General features: G+C 43.2%; 1 protein-coding gene across 1 annotated transcript; it reads left to right on the top strand.

Moving 5' to 3' along the window:
* Positions 1 to 118: 118 nt before the first annotated feature.
* ADSL (adenylosuccinate lyase) lies at positions 119 to 17,297 on the top strand. Its single transcript, XM_040558763.1, has 13 exons — positions 119 to 360; positions 4,612 to 4,815; positions 5,947 to 5,991; positions 6,777 to 6,856; positions 8,807 to 8,978; positions 9,275 to 9,321; positions 9,736 to 9,826; positions 10,644 to 10,713; positions 11,683 to 11,830; positions 13,756 to 13,846; positions 14,415 to 14,504; positions 16,659 to 16,835; positions 17,155 to 17,297. Exons 1-13 carry the CDS (start codon positions 205 to 207, stop codon positions 17,239 to 17,241), a joined length of 1,458 nt encoding a protein of 485 aa, XP_040414697.1. The 5' UTR covers positions 119 to 204; the 3' UTR covers positions 17,242 to 17,297.
* Positions 17,298 to 18,595: the final 1,298 nt, after the last annotated feature.

Genomic DNA, 18,595 nt, shown 5'->3' with positions numbered 1-18,595 from the left:
GCGGTATTTTGCTCCCTGCGTTCAGGCCTCCCTGCGCCAGGTGGCGCTGCCTCCCTCCAGCCTCCCATGGAGGGGTGTGGTTTATCCCCGAGGGGGCGTGGGTTATGCCGGAGGGGGTGTGGGTTATCGCCCGGAGGGGGAGTGGCTGCCGGCCCGGCGCCCTTTTCCCCGCGGCGGGAGCTGGGCCCCGGTGCCGCCGCTGCCATGGGGACGCCCGCGGGCGCCGAGGACGCGCTGAGCTGCTACCGCTCGCCGCTGGTGTCGCGCTATGCCGGCGCCGAGATGGCCTTCGTCTTCAGCGAGAGGAACAAGTTCGGCACCTGGCGCCGCCTCTGGCTCTTCCTCGCCCAGGCGGAGAAGGTAACGGGCCCGGGCGGGCGGTGTGCTGCAGCCCCCGTCCCCGTCCCGCAGCCGGTGGGGTGCCCGCGCGCCCCCCGCCTCCCCCGGGGTGAAAATTTGTAAGTAATTAAAAAAAAAAAAAAGGTGGCTGCCTGGGTAAATTTGGAAAATTTGGAAATAAATAAAAAAAAATCCGGCTGCCTGGGTGCACGCGAGGGCAGCGCGCGAGGTTTGAGGTTTTGCACAGCCCCGCGTGTGCAATCCTCACCCAGCAAACCACGCTGCGCGCCCTCCCTCCTGCCCTTTGACCCCTTTGGGCAAAAGCCTCGCTAAGAGGTTTCTGGGGGCCCGCAGGGGTTGTTGGCTTTGCCTGCCGAGCAAACACCAGTGTCCTTCTGTGCCTGTTTGCTCTCGGGGGGTGTGCGCGGTGAGAAGCGCTGCCCTCTCCCACCCACCCCGCTGCCCTCAGTCTGTGCCAAGCGGACGCCCCGCTCACCTGCAGCCGCCCGCGTTTGTTTGGCCCACGTTCCCTAAATCCTCTCGCTGGTGGCCAAAGCAGGCTGAACGCTGGGTTAGCACCCCCCTGACAGGCAGGGTGCCACAAAAACCCAACAGCACAAGAAGATCAGTGCCGATTCAGCCCTTGGGAAGCAGAGACTGAAAGCACGTCGGTGGGATTGGCAGCCGTTACGTCAGTGCTTTCTACAGAGTCAACGTTTCTAAAATCTAGTTTAAGCTAAGCCTTTTTATTTTGAATTTGGTCCCAATCAGGGGTACGTATACATACAAGTATTGCGCCCTATTTGAGAGACCGTCATCTCTTCGGTTGTGCCAGCTTGTTTCCTTGTGACTGCACTGACCTACCCCGAGAGGGAGATTCAGATCTGCTTTTCCACAGTGATATATTCCAGAAAAGAAGAAACGTTGTAAATCCATAGGATAGCTTCCGGGCTCAATATCTGTTTTGTTTTGTGCACAAACTTCCAGTTCCCGCTTCCAAAGTAAGGAGGCAATCCAAGCACTAGGTGAAGCCGCTGTTATCAGCGCAAGGGCAGAGAAGCGCGGTGCTGGCGAACGAGCAGGCAGTGCCCAGAGCCAGTAATATCTTCCTTCTCTGAGGATTGTACTGCTGCTGTGGCCTCGTCAACAGCACACCGCTCCAGAGGCGATGCTTTAGAAGCTGAAGGTGTAATTGTACAGCTGTGTTAAAGAGGAGCCCCCATCCCTCTGAGGTACCGTGATCACCATGGTTGAGACGTTGGCGTGAACTGACAATGCATCTCATCATAGTTTAGGACCCATCACACCAAGAACGCACGCTTAAGGAGCCTTTTATCAAAGCATGATAATTTTAACAGTCACTTCAATTCTGGCAGATAAAGCATTGCCTTTCTACTGTTAGAACATGAGGTGCTTTACCCGACTTGCCCAACAGGAGAAAGGAGCTGAAGGAACCAGCAGGGGGCTTCTTGATTTCTGCTCCCAGGCCTCAGGGTTCCCCTGTGTACATCCCTGTCTCCTGTTCCTTTTTTGCATCCTCTTTCCACCACAGAGTTGTGTTCCCAGAAAGCAGAGATGGATCTTGCGATTTCTTGAGCACCCTTTTCATGCTGGGAGGAGGGATGCCGCTATTTTTATCAGTCGCCTCGTTCCAGAAGAGTTTGTCTCCTGATGTCAGTCATGGAATGAAAGTCAGCTCCTCGCAGCACCTGTTAGCTCTGTCAGCGGTCACTCTGCAATAGATAGAAGCAGTTTCCTCAAGTTCCATACTGAAGATGCATAATATTTCTTTACAGGCATATTAAAAAACACAAACAAAACAATGAATGAACTATGGGCAAATTTACTCCACTACTTATCCTCTCTATCTTTCAAGACGTTTACATGCTGCTTCTCCAGTCCCTGCAGTCTCTATTTTGCAGTAAATCAGAATATTAGGAAGATCTAACCATAGGTTTTCTGACAGTTGCAAGGAAGTAGCAAAAGAGGGAGCATGCAGCTCAGTTAAAGTTTTAGGTGAAGGACAGGGCAAGGTAAGTGGTTTCAATATTCATCCTACTTAGGGGAAAAGTTTTTCAGTAGTCCACTTAGAGTATGTGAAATAAGAACTGAAAAAGGGTGTCACTGGGAACTGGATTAGACAGAAAATCCTTCCAGTATGTTTTGTTTCTTATAGCAGATAATAGCATGAGTTTGAAAGAGAAGACCCTGCAAAGCGTGTGATTAGTAAGAGCTTCTTAAACTAATCTCCTCCCAGCTGACAGCAGCAGAAGTTTGGGTTAAGAGCTGAAGGGTGTGAGTTTGTGCCCATCTCAAAACTCTGGCGTTTTTTTGTTTTGTTTTGTTTTAATATAAATTCATTTGTATTATGATACTCCCACTGATACCTCAATCATTTTTTCAAACCTTGAGCTCTTGACCTAAACAACTTGTTATTTGAAAGACAAGTACAAATTTCATGGAGCTCTTCCTTCCAGTGGACATCCCACAGCATCGAACTGGCTAGTAAAAACTTACTGTGTGGAATCTGGATGTTTTCTCTCCTTAATATAAGCATCTACAGTAGCTCTCTATCTATTTTTTTGTCCAATTTAAATTTCAGTATTTTTCTGTCATGCATTCTTTGTTAGATGAGCAGTCCAGTATTCTCATTCTGTTTGTAGTTACTCTATTATCACCTTCCTTCTTTGCTCTGCCCTCAAGGAAGAAGTGAATGAAGAGTCATAGCTGTTTTAATAGCACATCAAAGCATTGGAACAGCCTCGGAGGAATCACTCTTTAAAAGCACAACCCAGAGAGGGTATCGCTGACCGTTAGCACTTTGGAGAAACCCTCTGATCCCCTTTAGGTAGTTTTTCTACTTAGTTTTCTTAGGTAGACTCATTTTAAGGACATCTGATTACTTTCTCCCTGAGGCGCTGTCAATATTGGCCAAAAGTCATGGGGAAGAGACCTCCCACGACATTTCTGGACATGAGAACAGTGTTTGCTTTGGCACTGACCTACCTTGCATGTGCTCCTATGACAAGTAGTCCCTTTTCTTGGGGATTCTTTCTTCCCTCTCTGTATGGCTGTCGGAAACTACATACTGTGGTCAAAACAGATCATGGATGTGTGAGCAAGGCAGGAGATTTTAATCTTAGCACAAGGCCTGTGGGCTTTCAGGCAGTTATGATCTGTCTCTGTGCACCTCGAAGACAGCAGTCTGGAGCCAGGTGCTTCTCCTCGTTCATCTGGACAGATGTGGTTGTGTAATTACACTTACGGCAAGATATTTTAAGTTGTGTGGGTACGAGTTACCTGATGAGGACCCTGAAGACATATCTGCTTTGCTTGCTGTTTTCTCTAATTCCAGATTCCTTATGTGCAAAACGTTTTACTAGGCAGCTTCATTCTGAACAGAACCAGCTTTTGAAATGCTTTGTATCATTAAAGCTTCCTGGTTGATGAATTGCAATTACTAATGTGCAAGACAGTAGCTTTTAATTTAGAAAAAGCAGTAATGCCAAGTTCCTTGTGAGACTTTTAAACTCACAGTATTAGGAAAATAAATTTTTCTCAGCGTAGTTATCTTGTGCAAGTATAGAACTGTGCAAGATTTATACCCGTGTATAATTCTGCAGTTTAATATCTTACTCTATTCTTAAATCAGCTTGCTGAGTAATGTCAGCAAATGTTTTTAAACATGGACTGGGAGCATTTGTTTCCTGCTTCCAGGTCAAGTAACTCATTTAATCAGTTTCTAGTTTCAGGCTGAGATGAAGAATTTTAGGACTTGATTGTGCCCAATTGCCATTCTGCTACAAAGACAGTTGAGGGCATTGGGGTTGTTCAGCCTGGAGAAGAGAAGGCTCCGGGGAGACCTTAGAGCAGCCTTCCAGTGCCTAAAGGGGGCCTACAGGAAAGCTGGGGAGGGTAGCTTTGTCAGGGAGTGTAGTGATAGGACAAGGGGGAATGGCTTTAAACTAAAAGAGGGCAGGTTAAGAGTAGATAGAAGGAAGAAATTCTTTACTCTGAGGGTGGTGAGGCACCAGCACAGGTTGTCCAGGGACGCTGTGGATGTCCCATCCCTGGAGGTGTTCAAGGTCAAGTTGGATTGGGGCTTTGAGCAGCCTGGACTAGTGAAAGGTGTCCCTGCCATGGAACGAGGTGGTCTTTAAGGTCCTCTTTGGCACAAACCATTCTGTGATTCTATGATCTACACAGCTTCTGTCTCAGTTTGGTTTATCCCTTAAAGACAAAGGGCAACAGAAAGCTCTTTTCCCCTTGCAGTCACTCGGGCTTCCCATCACAGATGAGCAGATACAGGAGATGGAAGCAAATCTGGACAACATTGACTTCAAGATGGCAGCGGAGGAAGAGAAGAGGCTGCGCCATGACGTGATGGCACACGTTCACACCTTTGCCCACTGCTGTCCGAAAGCTGCAGCCATCATTCACCTTGGAGCAACTTCCTGTTATGTCGGGGACAATACGGTAATAAAGCATTGTCAGTTGGGCAAAACAAAGATGCAGGTGCTGACTTAATAGCTCTTTATAAAATTATACTCCCTAGATTTTTTTCAGAATTTTTTATTAGCTTTACATTTGAATTTAATTATCCTTTTTTCCTAGCTGCCCTAGACTGGCAGGTTCCTCGTGTGTCTTCTCCCTTCTGATATGAAGCAAGATCTATCTGCAAATTAGCTGTTCCCTAAGCTCTTGTATGTTAAATATTCATGGAGATAAGACAGTAATGATCATAAGAGTTGGAATGTATGCACAAACATGCGAGCTGTCAGTTGCGTCAATGGAACAAGAGTTCACTGACCTACAAAATAAGTCCACTTTTGGCATACGCAGCCCGTGAGCTTTCAGTTGTCAGTTGGAACACCGGTATTGATTCAGGGTAGATAAAGTCCTTCAATAGAATGGATAAATAAACAAAATAAAGAAGGAAGTGCTGCCATCCTACAGGACTATTAAAATATTTGTGAAAAACCTTAAAACTGAGTTCATACTAAAGCCTCAGTGTCTTGCTGTTCCCTGATGTCCAAGTCACTGCAACTTCATATCCTCTTTTGTTGTATGAGAAGCTGCTGCGTGATTAGTTTTACCTTACTCCTTTGCAAATCTCTTTGGCTTTTAGCTATTACCACCTTCCTTCCACGTCACGTGGCACCTAGCAGTATTTAAGTCTCAAAAGGAGAAAGGCAAGACTTCTGCATGATCAGCCCACTTCCTGGTCTGCTACCTTTAGCTTACAGTGCCTCTGTTTTCTGGCTGGATTGAATGATTTAGTCTGGTGTGTGATGGGCATCAGGAATATCTCAAAATAATCACTTATGTCCAGATTGTGGAAATCAGTCTTCTACTGCCCCGTATGACTTTCTGTGGGTAGTATAGTAAGAACAATGCTGGATCCAGCATTTTTGTCATAAACAAGTTCCTTGCCGTGTTTGGGTACGAGCAGAAGAGCAGAGGTTTCATTGTAAGAAGAGACTTCTCAGCAGGCCAGGCACTGTAATCATCTGCGTCCTCTCTGAGAGAAGCCATTATGTCTGGCCCTTCAGATTGAATGGGAGGTTGTCAGACGTGGCCCAAACTTCCTTTCTTTGCTTCTTTCAGGATCTGATCGTCCTCCGTGATGGACTTAACCTGCTGCTACCCCAGGTGAGAAGGCGGTTATGCAGAGTGTCTCGGAAGTGGGCAGTGCTGGTGGCCTGTGAATAATGTCTGGATTTTCATAGGCCTTGCTGGAGGAGCTGTCTGCCTGGGTTGTTCTCAAGCAAGTGAACAGTTATCTTCCGTTCCCTGTATCTTTGTCTTTCCCCAAAGCTTCTTTGCTCATCATGAGAGTTAGAAGCAACTCTTGGTAGATTGGAGCAGTTTCCATGTGCCAGGGGTACCAGTTTTAGAAAACAACTGTATTGCTTTCAGGGTGAGCTTAGACACCCCATAACTAGATTACTTAGAAGTGTGTCAGCATTAAGGAAACTATATAATACAACTTTCTGAGGACAAATATATTGGGAGCATAGCTGGCCTGAATGTCTTGGCATCCAGTTTTCGCCAGACTGTATGTGTGTCAGTTACACTCCAAGCAGCTTTATTTCTGACCAATTTCAGGAATAAAGAAAATACTCGGGGCTACGCCGGATGTAGGCTTGGGTTGGGTATGAAAACTGGACTAGCTTCAGCTAAAGTCCAACTACTTACATCATCCCCTGCTCAAATTTTGTAAAAATTTGAAAAAAGTAAAAAAAAATCCATGCATGCCCTGAAAAAATGAAGCACACCACATTCAACAATTAGAGGGAGAGATTCAAAGATTGCACACTTGCTTCTCTCCTCCCTTTTCTAACAACATTGTTGTGCTTAAGCATGCCAGCTTCTCTTTTGTTTTTTTTTTTTCCTTTCTCATGCTGCCTCTTTTCTATCCTCCCCGCATCCACCAGCTCGCAAGGGTGATCAGCCGGCTGGCCGAATTTGCTGAGAAATATGCTGACCTGCCTACCTTGGGCTTCACTCACTACCAGTAAGTAGCCATCAGCCTTTCCCTTCATTTTGTTGGCTGTTCTACGGATAAATTGACTTGCTACTACTGTCTCCTTTCTCTGTTCTGTTTCCCATCTCTGACCTGTGGCAGTTGGCACTGCTGGACATCATTAGGACATTGGTGGTGGTTCAGAAAAGGAATACGTGCCTAACTCCAGCCTTGCCTCAGAAAATCGAACTATTGCTTTGGATAGCTGTCAGCAGTGGTTTTAACACAGCCCGATGTTGTTTTAACACAGCCGCATAAAGAACTTGCTAACAGATGTGTAAATTCTGGGGTTGTTCCAGAAGGCATGGTTGTGAACTGCAGTAAGCCCATCTTCCAATCACATATTCATAATACTTGTTTTTTTCATCGTTTAAGTTGTTTTCAACTGCAGCACAGAAAAGTTTGTTGCTGGCAGGAAACCTCAGCTACTCAGCCTGTTAAAACTTTCTTCTGAAGTGATGATTACGAGATCCTTCGGTTTTCACACAGCCGTATACGGGACCCTGTGAAAAAAAAAAAAAAAAAACAGGAAGAATTTCCCCTTTTTAACAGGACAATGGCATTTTCTGTCTCTTTGGAAAATTACAGTTTTTGTGCCGTGCTGCTGGCATTTACTGCTTTTAGGCAGGCTCCTGAGTCAAAGTGCAGCAAGATTTGGACCAGTCTGTTGTTGGGGCAGTAATTAATCTGCTACTTCATGAAGAAAGTTTGTTTTCGGAGGCTTTAACTATACATCTTGAGGTAAGCCTAGATTTTCTACCTTGGTGATGTGGAACACCAGATCCACAGAAATTAAGCACAGACCGTGTCAGTATCAATGTCTGGCACTTTAAAATCACTGCTGAAGGAGAGTGGGAGCTTCAGGTCAGGTCTCTGATTAATGGTCTTGCTGTATGTGCCATGTCATTTGATCAGCTCTAGTCCCTGGTCCCTCTTCATCTACAGCTTGTCAGGGGAGTGTTCTCTGGTCTCTGTTTTAGCTTGACTTTTGGAAAGCACAAAGGGGTGTTCAAGAAGTGTACGCAAGGCAAGTCCTACTAGTGAAAACCAAGGTGAAAAGACATTGAGTACCTTGGCCTTTTCTGTGTGTTGTGTCACCAGGGTGCCCTGCCTTGTTTAGGAGCAGGTCCGTGTTTTCCCTAGACTTCCTTTTGCTGCTTATGAACTTGTAGAGGCCTTTCTTTGTTGCCTTTCACATTCCACACCAGATTCAACCCCAAAGTAGCCTTTGGCTTTCCTAACCCATCCCCGCAATGTTGGACAGTTTCTCTGTATTCCTTCTGGATCACCCATCCCTGCTTCCACATCTTACGTGCTTTCTGTGCAAGGAGCACTTTGTTCATGTGTGAAGTCTTTAAAACAGTGCAGGCATTGTCTTTGGAGTTCATTTTGGTAATATGAAATATTTCAACTTCTGGGTCAGCACCGGCAGGGGGTGCCCTCTGCCAGCAGAGGTGGCTGGATCTGGTAGCAGATCCCTGGTAGCTCTGGCTGGGGAGCAGAAATAAGGAGACCTGTGAAGTCATGTTATTAGTACAGACTGAGACTTCTCCTTTTGACTTGAGAGTTCTGGAAAAAGAATGACATAAAATCATTTTTTTTCTGACCAATGGGCAGTTACTTTTCTTTAAGAAGCTATAGAAGGCTTTAGTAGTTAAGCACGTTCAAATATCCATTCTCACTTATTTCTTAATCCCCTTTTTAACATGCACAGCAACTGCAATTACTGTTTTCTCTTGATGTAACTACATTTAATTCCTGAAAAGAATGATCATATCTTCCAGTATCACTGGTGGTGTGTATGTGCCAGATCATTTTAACTCCTGCTCTGATGAATGAAAGAGAGAGGTCTTAACAACAGACTCAGCAGTTAAGCGTGGTCCTTGTGGAGTTACTGTGCAAATTGTCAACGAGTTGCATTCTGTTCTTGGATGTTTTCAGACCTGCACAGCTCACCACCGTGGGGAAACGCTGCTGCTTGTGGATCCAGGACTTGTGCATGGACCTGCAGAACCTGGAGCGGGCTCGGGACAACCTGCGCTTTCGGGGTGTGAAAGGCACCACTGGCACACAAGCCAGCTTCCTGCAGCTCTTTGAGGGAGACCACAGTAAAGTAAGTCAGACAGAGAGCCCATTACAGCCCAGGAAATCCTCCCCTCTGGAATGTTGTTGTGTTTGTGGGAGCATGGAGGTTCTGGTATCACACGGGCACTGTGATCCCTCCGGGGCCCACTGGCAGAGCCCTGTGTGCAAGCAAGCAGGATTTGTGGGAGGGGGTATTTCCCAGCAGGAATGAGGTTTGTGGATGGTAAACTGAGAAGAGCAGAGGATCCTTTTTGCTGTTGCTGACCTTTTTTTGAGTTGTTGAGTTCTGAGGTCCTTTTGTTTTGTTTTTTTCCCTCCCCTGAGGTTGAAGAGCTGGACAGATTAGTGACTGAAAAGGCAGGATTTAAGCGGTATGTAACAAGAATGCTTAGTAACCCGAATTTGCTCCTAACAAAGTCTGACTCTTGCTGCCCGTGCTGGCCCAGATCCCACTGGCTGCCAAACTGACATTGTGCTGCTGTTGACTTTACCTCTCCTGGTGGTCTTCCATTCCCGCTTGCAGCCCTCTGGAGGAAACTCCACCTCCTAAGCAGGCCACTTCTGGCTGTCTCCCTGTCAAAGCACAGCTGTGTATTTTTCCTCTGCTCTCTCTCTCTCTCTCCTTGTGCATGCTGCTCCAAGAAATTGACAGCCTGAATCCAAACTTGGTATCAGGACAGGTTGACAGTGCTGTCATCCACTTCAAGAGCCGTTGTCACTCCTTGCTCAAAGTCTTGTAATATGGTTTAACGTCCAGAACACTCAACTTCTGTTCTCATTTCTAGATCTTATATGGTCACGGGGCAGACCTACAGTCGCAAGGTGGATATTGAAGTCCTCTCTGTACTGGCCAGCCTGGGAGCGTCTGTACACAAGGTGAGCACCCTACCTGTACACACCGGGAAGAAGTGGAAGAGAAGGTGCTTGTGGTGCTGAATGCTTTCCTCAGGAAATATGAATTGTTCAGCTGTTCTCTTTGTGATCGTGTAAATTCACCACTGAGTCCATGCGTAGACGTCAGACCTCAAAGATCTTAAGACCAGTGTTAAGGAAAAAAAAAAGTTTACTGAGCAGATTTCAAGATGGATTAACAAATCCCATGCCAGATATTAGTCTAATCTGTGCTAAATTGATCCAAATAGAGTAAATGTCTTTTTTAGTGGTATATGAGTTTTTAAATTTCATTGCTTGCTCCCCATTAATTGCTTCTCTGTTAATGGTGTTATTCTGTCTGTCCCTGTGGATTCTTTTCATTGATTTATCTCTGTTCCCTCCCTCCTCCTTCTCTTGGCATAAAGTGATCTGTGGTATTTTTTTCTGTTTTAGTTTTGTAAGCTGGCTGGTTCAGTGAGCATACATTATCTGTATTTGCAAGTCACTGTACTTTATTGTTATGGTTTTTCAGTGTTCCTTCCTGGTATCTTTTAACATTCCCTGAAAACATTTGCCCTTCTTGGAGTCCTGTTGTATTCTAATACAGTGGACACCCTCTTTTAATTATGCTTTCTTGACTATGGGATTTGTAGGCCAGGAAGTATGGTTGTAGTGTCATTTTTTTTCTCAATTTTTTTTCACTGTCTCCTCAGTTGTCTTCTTGGACACAGATGTAAACGATTCTCCATAAATGCTGACAGGGTATACTGGTGGGTGTTGGTTTTGTTCTGTTTGTTAATTTCTTGGGCTTTTTTTCTAGATTTGTACTGACATTCGTCTTTTGGCCAACCTGAAGGAGATAGAGGAGCCTTTTGAGAAGGACCAGATTGGTAAGAGGTTATAGACGTTTCTGGGACTGGTGTATGGACCTTTTCATTTATCTTGGTGCAGCATTTTAAGCAGGCTTAGAAATGTGACTGACAGAAGTTGCTTTAAATCAACTGGGGTGTGAGGTAAAGGTTTCTGGATATTAAGTAATTACTTTAATTTTAATATTTGTATTCATGCACTTCCTGGGTTGAGGGAGAGCGGAAGCAGTCACACATTCATTCACCACAGAAGATGCCCTGGGTCTGAGGAGAACATGTTGTTTTCCATTCCTCATGAAGCTAACTGGAGCTGTAGCTTTCCAGGTTGACTCAGCATTTTGGTGTTTATAAACAGACAAATTTTGGAACAATAAAACTGGACTGGACACTTGCCAGAAGAATACCAGTGACATGATTCTGATGTTGGTAAAAGGGGAGGAGGAAATGTCGAGTTTTGGATCTGGGCTGAGAGAAAGCTCAGGCACCCTAAATAGGTGCATAGGATTGGGTCAGCAGTTTAAGCCTTAGCCCTATCTGTTACTTGAACCGTTCTGCATTATATGATTGGTTTTGAAATACATTTCAACAGAGCAGAAGGCAGCAGTGTATCTGACTTTGAAGAACAGTGTTACTGAGCAGACAGGGTGATCAATGCTGCTAGTGTTGCCATGGGTAGCTTAGAGAGATGGTGCTAAATACTGCACTAGAAATAACGTCCATTTGTTCCTTTTCTGTGGTAGTACTTACGATGTTTTTTTGCAGAATGGCAAAATGTCTTCTCACTTTTTTTCCCCCACATTTGAATGTTTCTGATCAATCTGAAGAAGTGTGATGTTGTCATTTTCTTTACTGAATTTAGAAAACCGTCGTGTTCTGAGGCTTTAGTCAAAATTTGATTCCTGACGCACTTTTCTGATCTGGAGGAGGCCCTGCACCTTCCTGAGCGTGTTATTTCTATTATCCCATTTCCATCACTCTCTCCTTTCACAGGTTCAAGTGCTATGCCTTACAAGAGGAATCCAATGCGTTCAGAACGGTGCTGCAGCCTGGCTCGACACCTGATGACTCTGATCATGGATCCCCTCCAAACAGCTTCTGTGCAGTGGTTCGAGCGAACGCTGGATGACAGTGCTAACAGGTTTGTTTACATCGTGCAGTGCAGCGAGTCTGGAAGGTCTTGTGCAAGAAGGTTCTTTGATGTATTTAGGAAAGACTATTTTAAAACTAAAACCACAAGTTACCACCTTGATGAAAAGCAGTCTCAATAGAAGCTAGAGACTTGCAGACTGGTTTCCTCTCAAAGATCAGATGAAAAATGTTAGTTTTCTTTAACCGTCAAGATCTTTTGCAAAGCAAACCAGCAGAGAGAGGAGGGATGCAGGAAACATGGTTAATGAATTGCTCTTGTAGTCTTCTGGTTTAAAAAGCATGCTGTTGTAGCATAGCAGCTCTGACATTTCTCAGATTGGTTTTCCTTCCTGTTTTGAACATCGTTTTTGACCCTACTCTTCTTCACTTTTAACACTGAATAATTCAATATTTTATCTGTAAACCCTTCATCCTCTGGCAAATCTGAAGACATTTACTTTCATCTCTCTGTAAAGTGTTGGTCCGTACAAGAAGTGATTCAGATTCCAAAGAAAGAGCACAAACCATTATTAAGCGATGCTTCATAAAAACCTGTGCAGGTCTTCTAGACATTGCTCAGCAAACTTGGCTTTGTTTTCTGATTCTTCATTATGACTACTTAGAGATGAGCAGAAGTTATCTATAGTTATTATTAAATAAATGGTAGCAATTCAATTTGTCCATCTACCAGTAAGTACTAAATCTGCATAAAGCTGTTATTTAGCTTTGAAATGTTCAAAGTAGTCTTCTGATGTAGAATTTGATATCCAAGATTTATAAGATACAGGATGTGGAATACTGAACAGCAGTTTTGGCTGTAGACTGATATTCAGATTGTTTCTGAGAATGCTATTTTAAAGATGTCTCCTCAAACAAAATGTCCGCATAAAATTTTGTGAAAGAATACAAGATCTTTTCCTAAAAGCACTTGACTCCACAGCTGCTAACGTTACAGGTCTTGTTAAGGAAAGAGCTGCACAGATGGCATAAAACACTGTAAAGTTCCAGAAGTTGGATACTGGTTGATATGGTGGGTTTATTTCCCAATAGCTACCAAGCATTGAGATAACTACTGGAAAGTTTCAAATTTTATTTTGACCTCATCTAATAAAGAGAGTCACTTGTCTACTTCATAATCCATTTACAAAATTCTGTGCCTTGGATTTTTCTTGTCAAAGGTAAAGTGTTTTGAAAGGAGGGCAAGCCAGAGGAAAAGCAAATAACCTACAAAACAGCATAAAGGGCATCCTTTTGAAAACAGTAAGATAGAGTTAGGAGCTTTAAATGTAGCACAAGATTCAAGTACTAGTATGTTTGAAATGATCAAGGTTTATAATGAGCCGGGTAATGCTCTCACAGGTGGGTGATGTACTGGCTGCACTGTGACCCAGACTCTTTTGCCTGATACAGCACAGTCCTCACTACTGCTTTCCTTTCCCTCCTTTCCTTTTGGCATTCCTTTTTGTCAGGATCCTGCTTAGTGGTCAGGAGCTGGTCTCTTGGAGGAAACCCCCACCAAACGCATGGATCTCTTTGGAAGTTCCTTGCTGAGCACAGCCAGGCACAGCATGAGTGTGCAGCAAGTCTTACTTCTGCAGGGTAGGATCCGTAGACAGGGCAATGCAGAACACTTAGGGGAAGATAGTCTCATGTGTTTACTAGCTCTGTAAATTGCTGCCCTCTTTTCTAGCTGTGTAATCATTGAATTATTTTGGAGCTTTCTATGTGTGCCTCTACGCTTTCTCTTCTCTTTTCCTTTCTGTACTGACCAAAAAACCTGACCTTTAAGCAGCAAGAAGCGCCCATAAAGAGAACGGTTCCACCTTTTGGTCCACTGTAACACAGACATTTACAGAAACTTAGGAGCTGGATCTGTGGTAGATGTGAACGTGACCTTTATTGCTAACTGGGCCCCTGTGTATGTGTGTTTCCTAGGCGTGTGTGCCTGGCTGAGGCCTTTCTCACGGCTGACATCATTCTGAGTACGCTGCAGAATATCTCCGAGGGACTTGTGGTATATCCAAAGGTAAAACGCTAGATATAGATAGCATGTGAAGTGTTGCATCCTTGATAATGCTGCAACTATGCCAAAGTGGGTAAAGAAAAAGAAAAAATCTTCCCACTCTATGGATTGCATTTTTATCTGATAGTTCAAACAGTTTCTGAGTTTTGTTCTCCATTCTTACTGTTTGCAATGCAGACTTAAAATGGCATTTGTTAAAGCCAAAAGGTAGTAAATTCAAAACTTCTTAAAAGGAGTATTTTTTTCTCTGAACTGTACAATGAATTTGTAGAATTTACCATCAAAAGATCCAAGGCAGATCTCATACAGGCCTGTAACTTACCTACAGGTTTTAAAAAAATAAAATTGTACACCTTTTCCACAGTAATGTTCCATAGAAAGTTCAGTTTTTATTATCAGCTTCAGTAGATTTTCAGAGCTAAGCTCAAAAAGAGTAATTAACTTTTCATCACTGCACAGTCCTGGGGATTCAAAAGGAGAGGAAAACTTCACCAGGAATCACGGTTGTCTACAAGAATTCCTGTAATGCTGTTTCTCTTTTTTCTGGTTTGTTGTTTTTTTTGTTTTTAAGGTGATTGACAGAAGGATCCGGCAGGAGCTTCCATTCATGGCCACAGAGAATATAATCATGGCGATGGTGAAAGCAGGAGGCAATCGTCAGGTACAAATGAATTCAAAAATACCTTTTTTCACTTCCTGATGTTTCACTCCTGAGAAACAAAAGCCTCTGGGTTCTTGTCCTGAATATCCCATCTTTCTTTGTTCTCTTCCCACTCACACAGTTATTAATATTACACTTGTGCTTCAAAGCCAGTCTCTGCTCTCTGAGGGGAGAGCTGTTGTAGATCCTTTACTGTTAGGAACACTGTGTGTTTCAGCTAATCTGGCTGCCTGTGCTGGAGAGGAGAGAGACCTATTTTTATTATGTTAGATACTAGTAGGCGTTTTCCTTTTGTAAATGTTTGAAGGAAATGGGAACACAGGCCAAGCTTCTTTAAATGGAACGTGTTGGCAGTTGGCTACCTTATAAATTAAAGGAATGAATCAGTAACAAAAAGCAAGTAAGACTATACTAAACCATTCATTCTTGTGTCACACTTCCTTAATTCAGTGTAGTGCTTTTTGTTGCTAATTTTGTTTTGTGTCCTTTATTAAGTTTTCTGTGTTGAAGCAAATTGAACGTTTTTTTGTTAGCAAATAAATCCAGACGCACTTAGATTATATTTCCTTATCATTTAATTTTAAAAATCAGTTTAGAACTGATAATGAGATTTACATCCCAACAAGACAGCTTATTTTCACTTACCTTTAGATAGTAACGTTTCCTTCAATAATTGTTTTCACATCAGGGACGAAGTAAAACTTTCAAAGAGCAGAAATGTGTCTTGGAAGCTTTCAGCAGGATATGTGGTTCTAGTTCTCTGGAACACTTCTGGCAACTCACCCACAGTATTAGTCAGGAAACATCTTTTTTCCTTTCTTTTCTGTGCGTCTCTGATGTGTGCCACTGAGTCAGTCAGTAATGTCACTAACTGAACACGTTAAGGTTCATATCCTGTGGATTGTCTCCTTATCTTTTCAGCTGTTTCTCTTTCTAAAGTACCGTGTACTTACCTAAACAGTCCTCTTTATTTAATTAGATTGAAGAGCTAATTTCATTTGTGTTTGTTATTGGCCTACCTTCTTTCTGGTGCTGTTTAATTACAAATCTGTATAGTTCAGTACACTTACAGAAGCTGTCCTTAGTCACGTTAATATGTCCTGTTTTCATGTGCTGAAAAGTCTGGAATAACACATTTTCTAAAGACAAAACTGAGTTTACCCACCTCATGGCAGAGAAACTCACTTGCCTGCCCCACCACTGAATAGCTCCCTCACCTAAACATCCAGATCTATTTGTCTGAGGTACGTCAGTGCTGGAACAAGATGGCCTTTGAATGGAGGAGATGAGGAAGAGGAGGTTATTTTTCTTCTAACTGAAGATTGCTCACAGATAATATGTTTGAGGAGAAAATTATTCCAGGTCTATAAATGCAACCCCATAACAAGTTTAGGGCCAGCATGGCAGCATCTGATTTTGCACGTGGTCCCCTGCATTTGGGTTCTCTTGTTTTTACGGACTGATTCCACAGGAAGTCAAAGGAATAGGACATGTTTCAGAAAATTTGTTTTAAGAATGTTGTCAGTCATAGTTCCATGTGAGGGTTCTATAGTGAAGAACATTTTAAAGCCCTCAGGTTTGTGTGTTTTTTTCCCATCAGTCTGTTTGTCCTTATGTAAGCCGTGGTTTACATAGTCTCACTGCTCATTAAGTTGGACAGCTTTTCTTTTTTTTTCTTTTCCAAGTTTGTAGATGCTTTTCATTGTTATGCTCCCAAGATGTTCCATACAGGGCATGACTAGTTGTGAGTAAGGAATTCCTTTATTACAGTTCACAGAATATTTTTGGGAACAGCTATTCTCATCTGTCTGTGGAAAAATCAAGTAGGGAATAGAACAACTGAAAAAAAAAAATCCCATAGTGAATCCTAAGAGTATTTGGAAAGTTTGAGGAAGTGTAAAGGATTCTGCTGCCATAATTCTGTGGTATAATTGAACAGGGGCAGATGTGGAAGGATTAATAAAATCTTGTTTTCAGATATGATATATGTGATATATGAAACACTACAGTCCAATTTGTGTTCCATTTGTGTGCTGTTCAATGGACTATGCTTTGATGTTTTTCCTCCTGCACAAGTTAGCAGGATAAACATGTGCGGTCAGTAGCAACAGAATAAATTTTTCTTTTTCCCTCCTCTTCCCCCTGCTCCTGCAGGATTGCCACGAGAAGATCCGTGTTCTCTCCCAGCAAGCAGCTGCTGTTGTGAAACAGGAAGGCGGTGATAATGACTTCATTGCCCGTGTCCGTGCTGATCCTTACTTCAGCCCCATCCATAAACAACTTGATAGCCTTCTGGATCCCTCCTCTTTCATTGGACGTGCTCCTCAGCAGGTAAAATACTCAAAAGAGGATACAGTTTTAGGGGTGGTTATGTAATTAATTTTTCATCCTCCATCCTCGTGTGCCAGAGAGTACACACATTTTCTGTTATCTCTGCTCATACTGCTACAGCAGACGCATTTATCTTGGGTATATTTCCACATATTTCTTTGAATTCTTTGTCCTTCTACCCTATGGGCTTCAAATTTTTGATCCTGGACATATCTGACTGCTCAGTGTCTCTGACACTGAGGCAAGCAGGTCTGAATAGGGAGAAGAAGGGAACGCCTTCTTCTCTGCTCACTTTCTCTTTCCCCTCTTTCTTAAACAGGTGGCAAAGTTCCTGAAGGAGGAGGTTCGACCAGCACTGATCCCATACCAAAGCAAGATGGGTGGGAAAATTGAGTTGACACTTTAGGCACTTTTTTGGCAAGGCTGTGGGTACAGGAAGATAATAAAAACTGTATTGAGCCAGGTGTGTTTACCTTGTCACGTTATTTTTGTTGTCTACAGCACGTTTAACCCCCAGAGCTTACAGCCACCTTAATTCCAGATGGGCTTTCCTTTCTTTGTCTGCTATTTAATCAAGCCTCCCTCTATTGTGTGCAGAGTTACTGAGAAACGCTTGAAGGTGACAAGGTGGCTTTAACACAGTACCTTTCATTGGCCCCGCACAGAGTGCTGCCAGCTGTTTAAAGAGCAATGCCAGCTGCCAGCTGATGTTCCCATTCCCACATTCCCATTTTATTCATCTCCTCTTAAACTTTTTCCACAGGTAATTCAAAAGATGATAAAAGGCTGTACTTGCTTTCAGAGTACTGTAGTTCGGGGAGCTAATAGGTAAAAATATGAAGAATAATGAAAGGGAGAGGACATGGAACTTCTTGGCTGCATCTATAGGGTGGTCCTTAAGTTCTCTCCAACTGTTTTAATACTGTACCTGTGGCTTTGTACCTTCTGACAATCATATTTACAGGTGTAGGTTAGGAACACCCACTGTGATTTACTTTTCCAGGTCCTTGGTTGTAAGTGCTCAATAGTGAATGGTAGGTGTACCCTGGCAACTGTAAGTCATTCTCTACTGCAAGTGAGTTTTGTTTGATAAGGAAAGAAAAAGATGTGGGAATTCATTAGATGCCAGAGAAATTCAAGAGGTCTTTGATGGTCTTATTTCTGACCATTAATGGTCTGTTTATAACATCTCTGGGTATTCAGTACTGGACCAAACCCATCTTCCTTGGATTTGAACTGGAATGATTTCCTTACCTCTCCTATGGAAAGCTCCCTCTTACCTCTGGTATTTAGTCAGGCTCTCAGAGCTGCCATGATCAGGATTACTTGGTTCTTCTTGAAATGTAGTTGCTGGAGAAAATCAAGGAAAACAGAATAAACTGAAAGAAGCTGCCTGCTCTCTTTGAGGCCATAATTGCTTAAAGAGGATTTCAAAATACAATACCATGTTTTAAAGAGACTTGTCTGTATTTAGTCAGAGAAATGGGGAAGCATCAGGCCGTGACTGCCCCTCGTCTAGCTTGCTCTGTCTTTACCTTGTCTCAAGGCTAAGGCATAAACATTTGTAAATGTTAATGGTGTTTAACATATTTTGCCTGTTTGTGCTATTAAAATTTAATTAGCCATCTGTTTGGAAAGGGTAACTTCAATTGAGCACTGGTAATTTTCAAACCGCTCCTCAAGTGGAGAGGTGAGAGGGAAAACAGAAATCCTCCTTTTTTTGGTCCTTTTCTGTATGTTGTTTTTCTTTTTTTTTTTTT

Source organism: Cygnus olor, chromosome 1 (assembly GCF_009769625.2).
Source record: "Cygnus olor isolate bCygOlo1 chromosome 1, bCygOlo1.pri.v2, whole genome shotgun sequence".
Lineage (NCBI taxonomy): Eukaryota > Metazoa > Chordata > Aves > Anseriformes > Anatidae > Cygnus > Cygnus olor.
The sequence above is the reverse complement of the archived record's forward strand: the minus strand, read 5'-3'. Positions and strand labels throughout refer to the sequence as shown.

Coding starts and splice junctions, on each gene's coding strand:
- ADSL (XM_040558763.1), top strand. CDS start 205: ATGGGGACGCCCGCGGGCGCCGAGGACGCGCTGAGCTGCTACCGCTCG. Junction 9,827..10,643: donor TGGGAGCGTCTGTACACAAG/GTGAGCACCCTA, acceptor CTTTTTTTCTAG/ATTTGTACTGACATTCGTCT. Junction 10,714..11,682: donor TTTTGAGAAGGACCAGATTG/GTAAGAGGTTAT, acceptor CTCCTTTCACAG/GTTCAAGTGCTATGCCTTAC.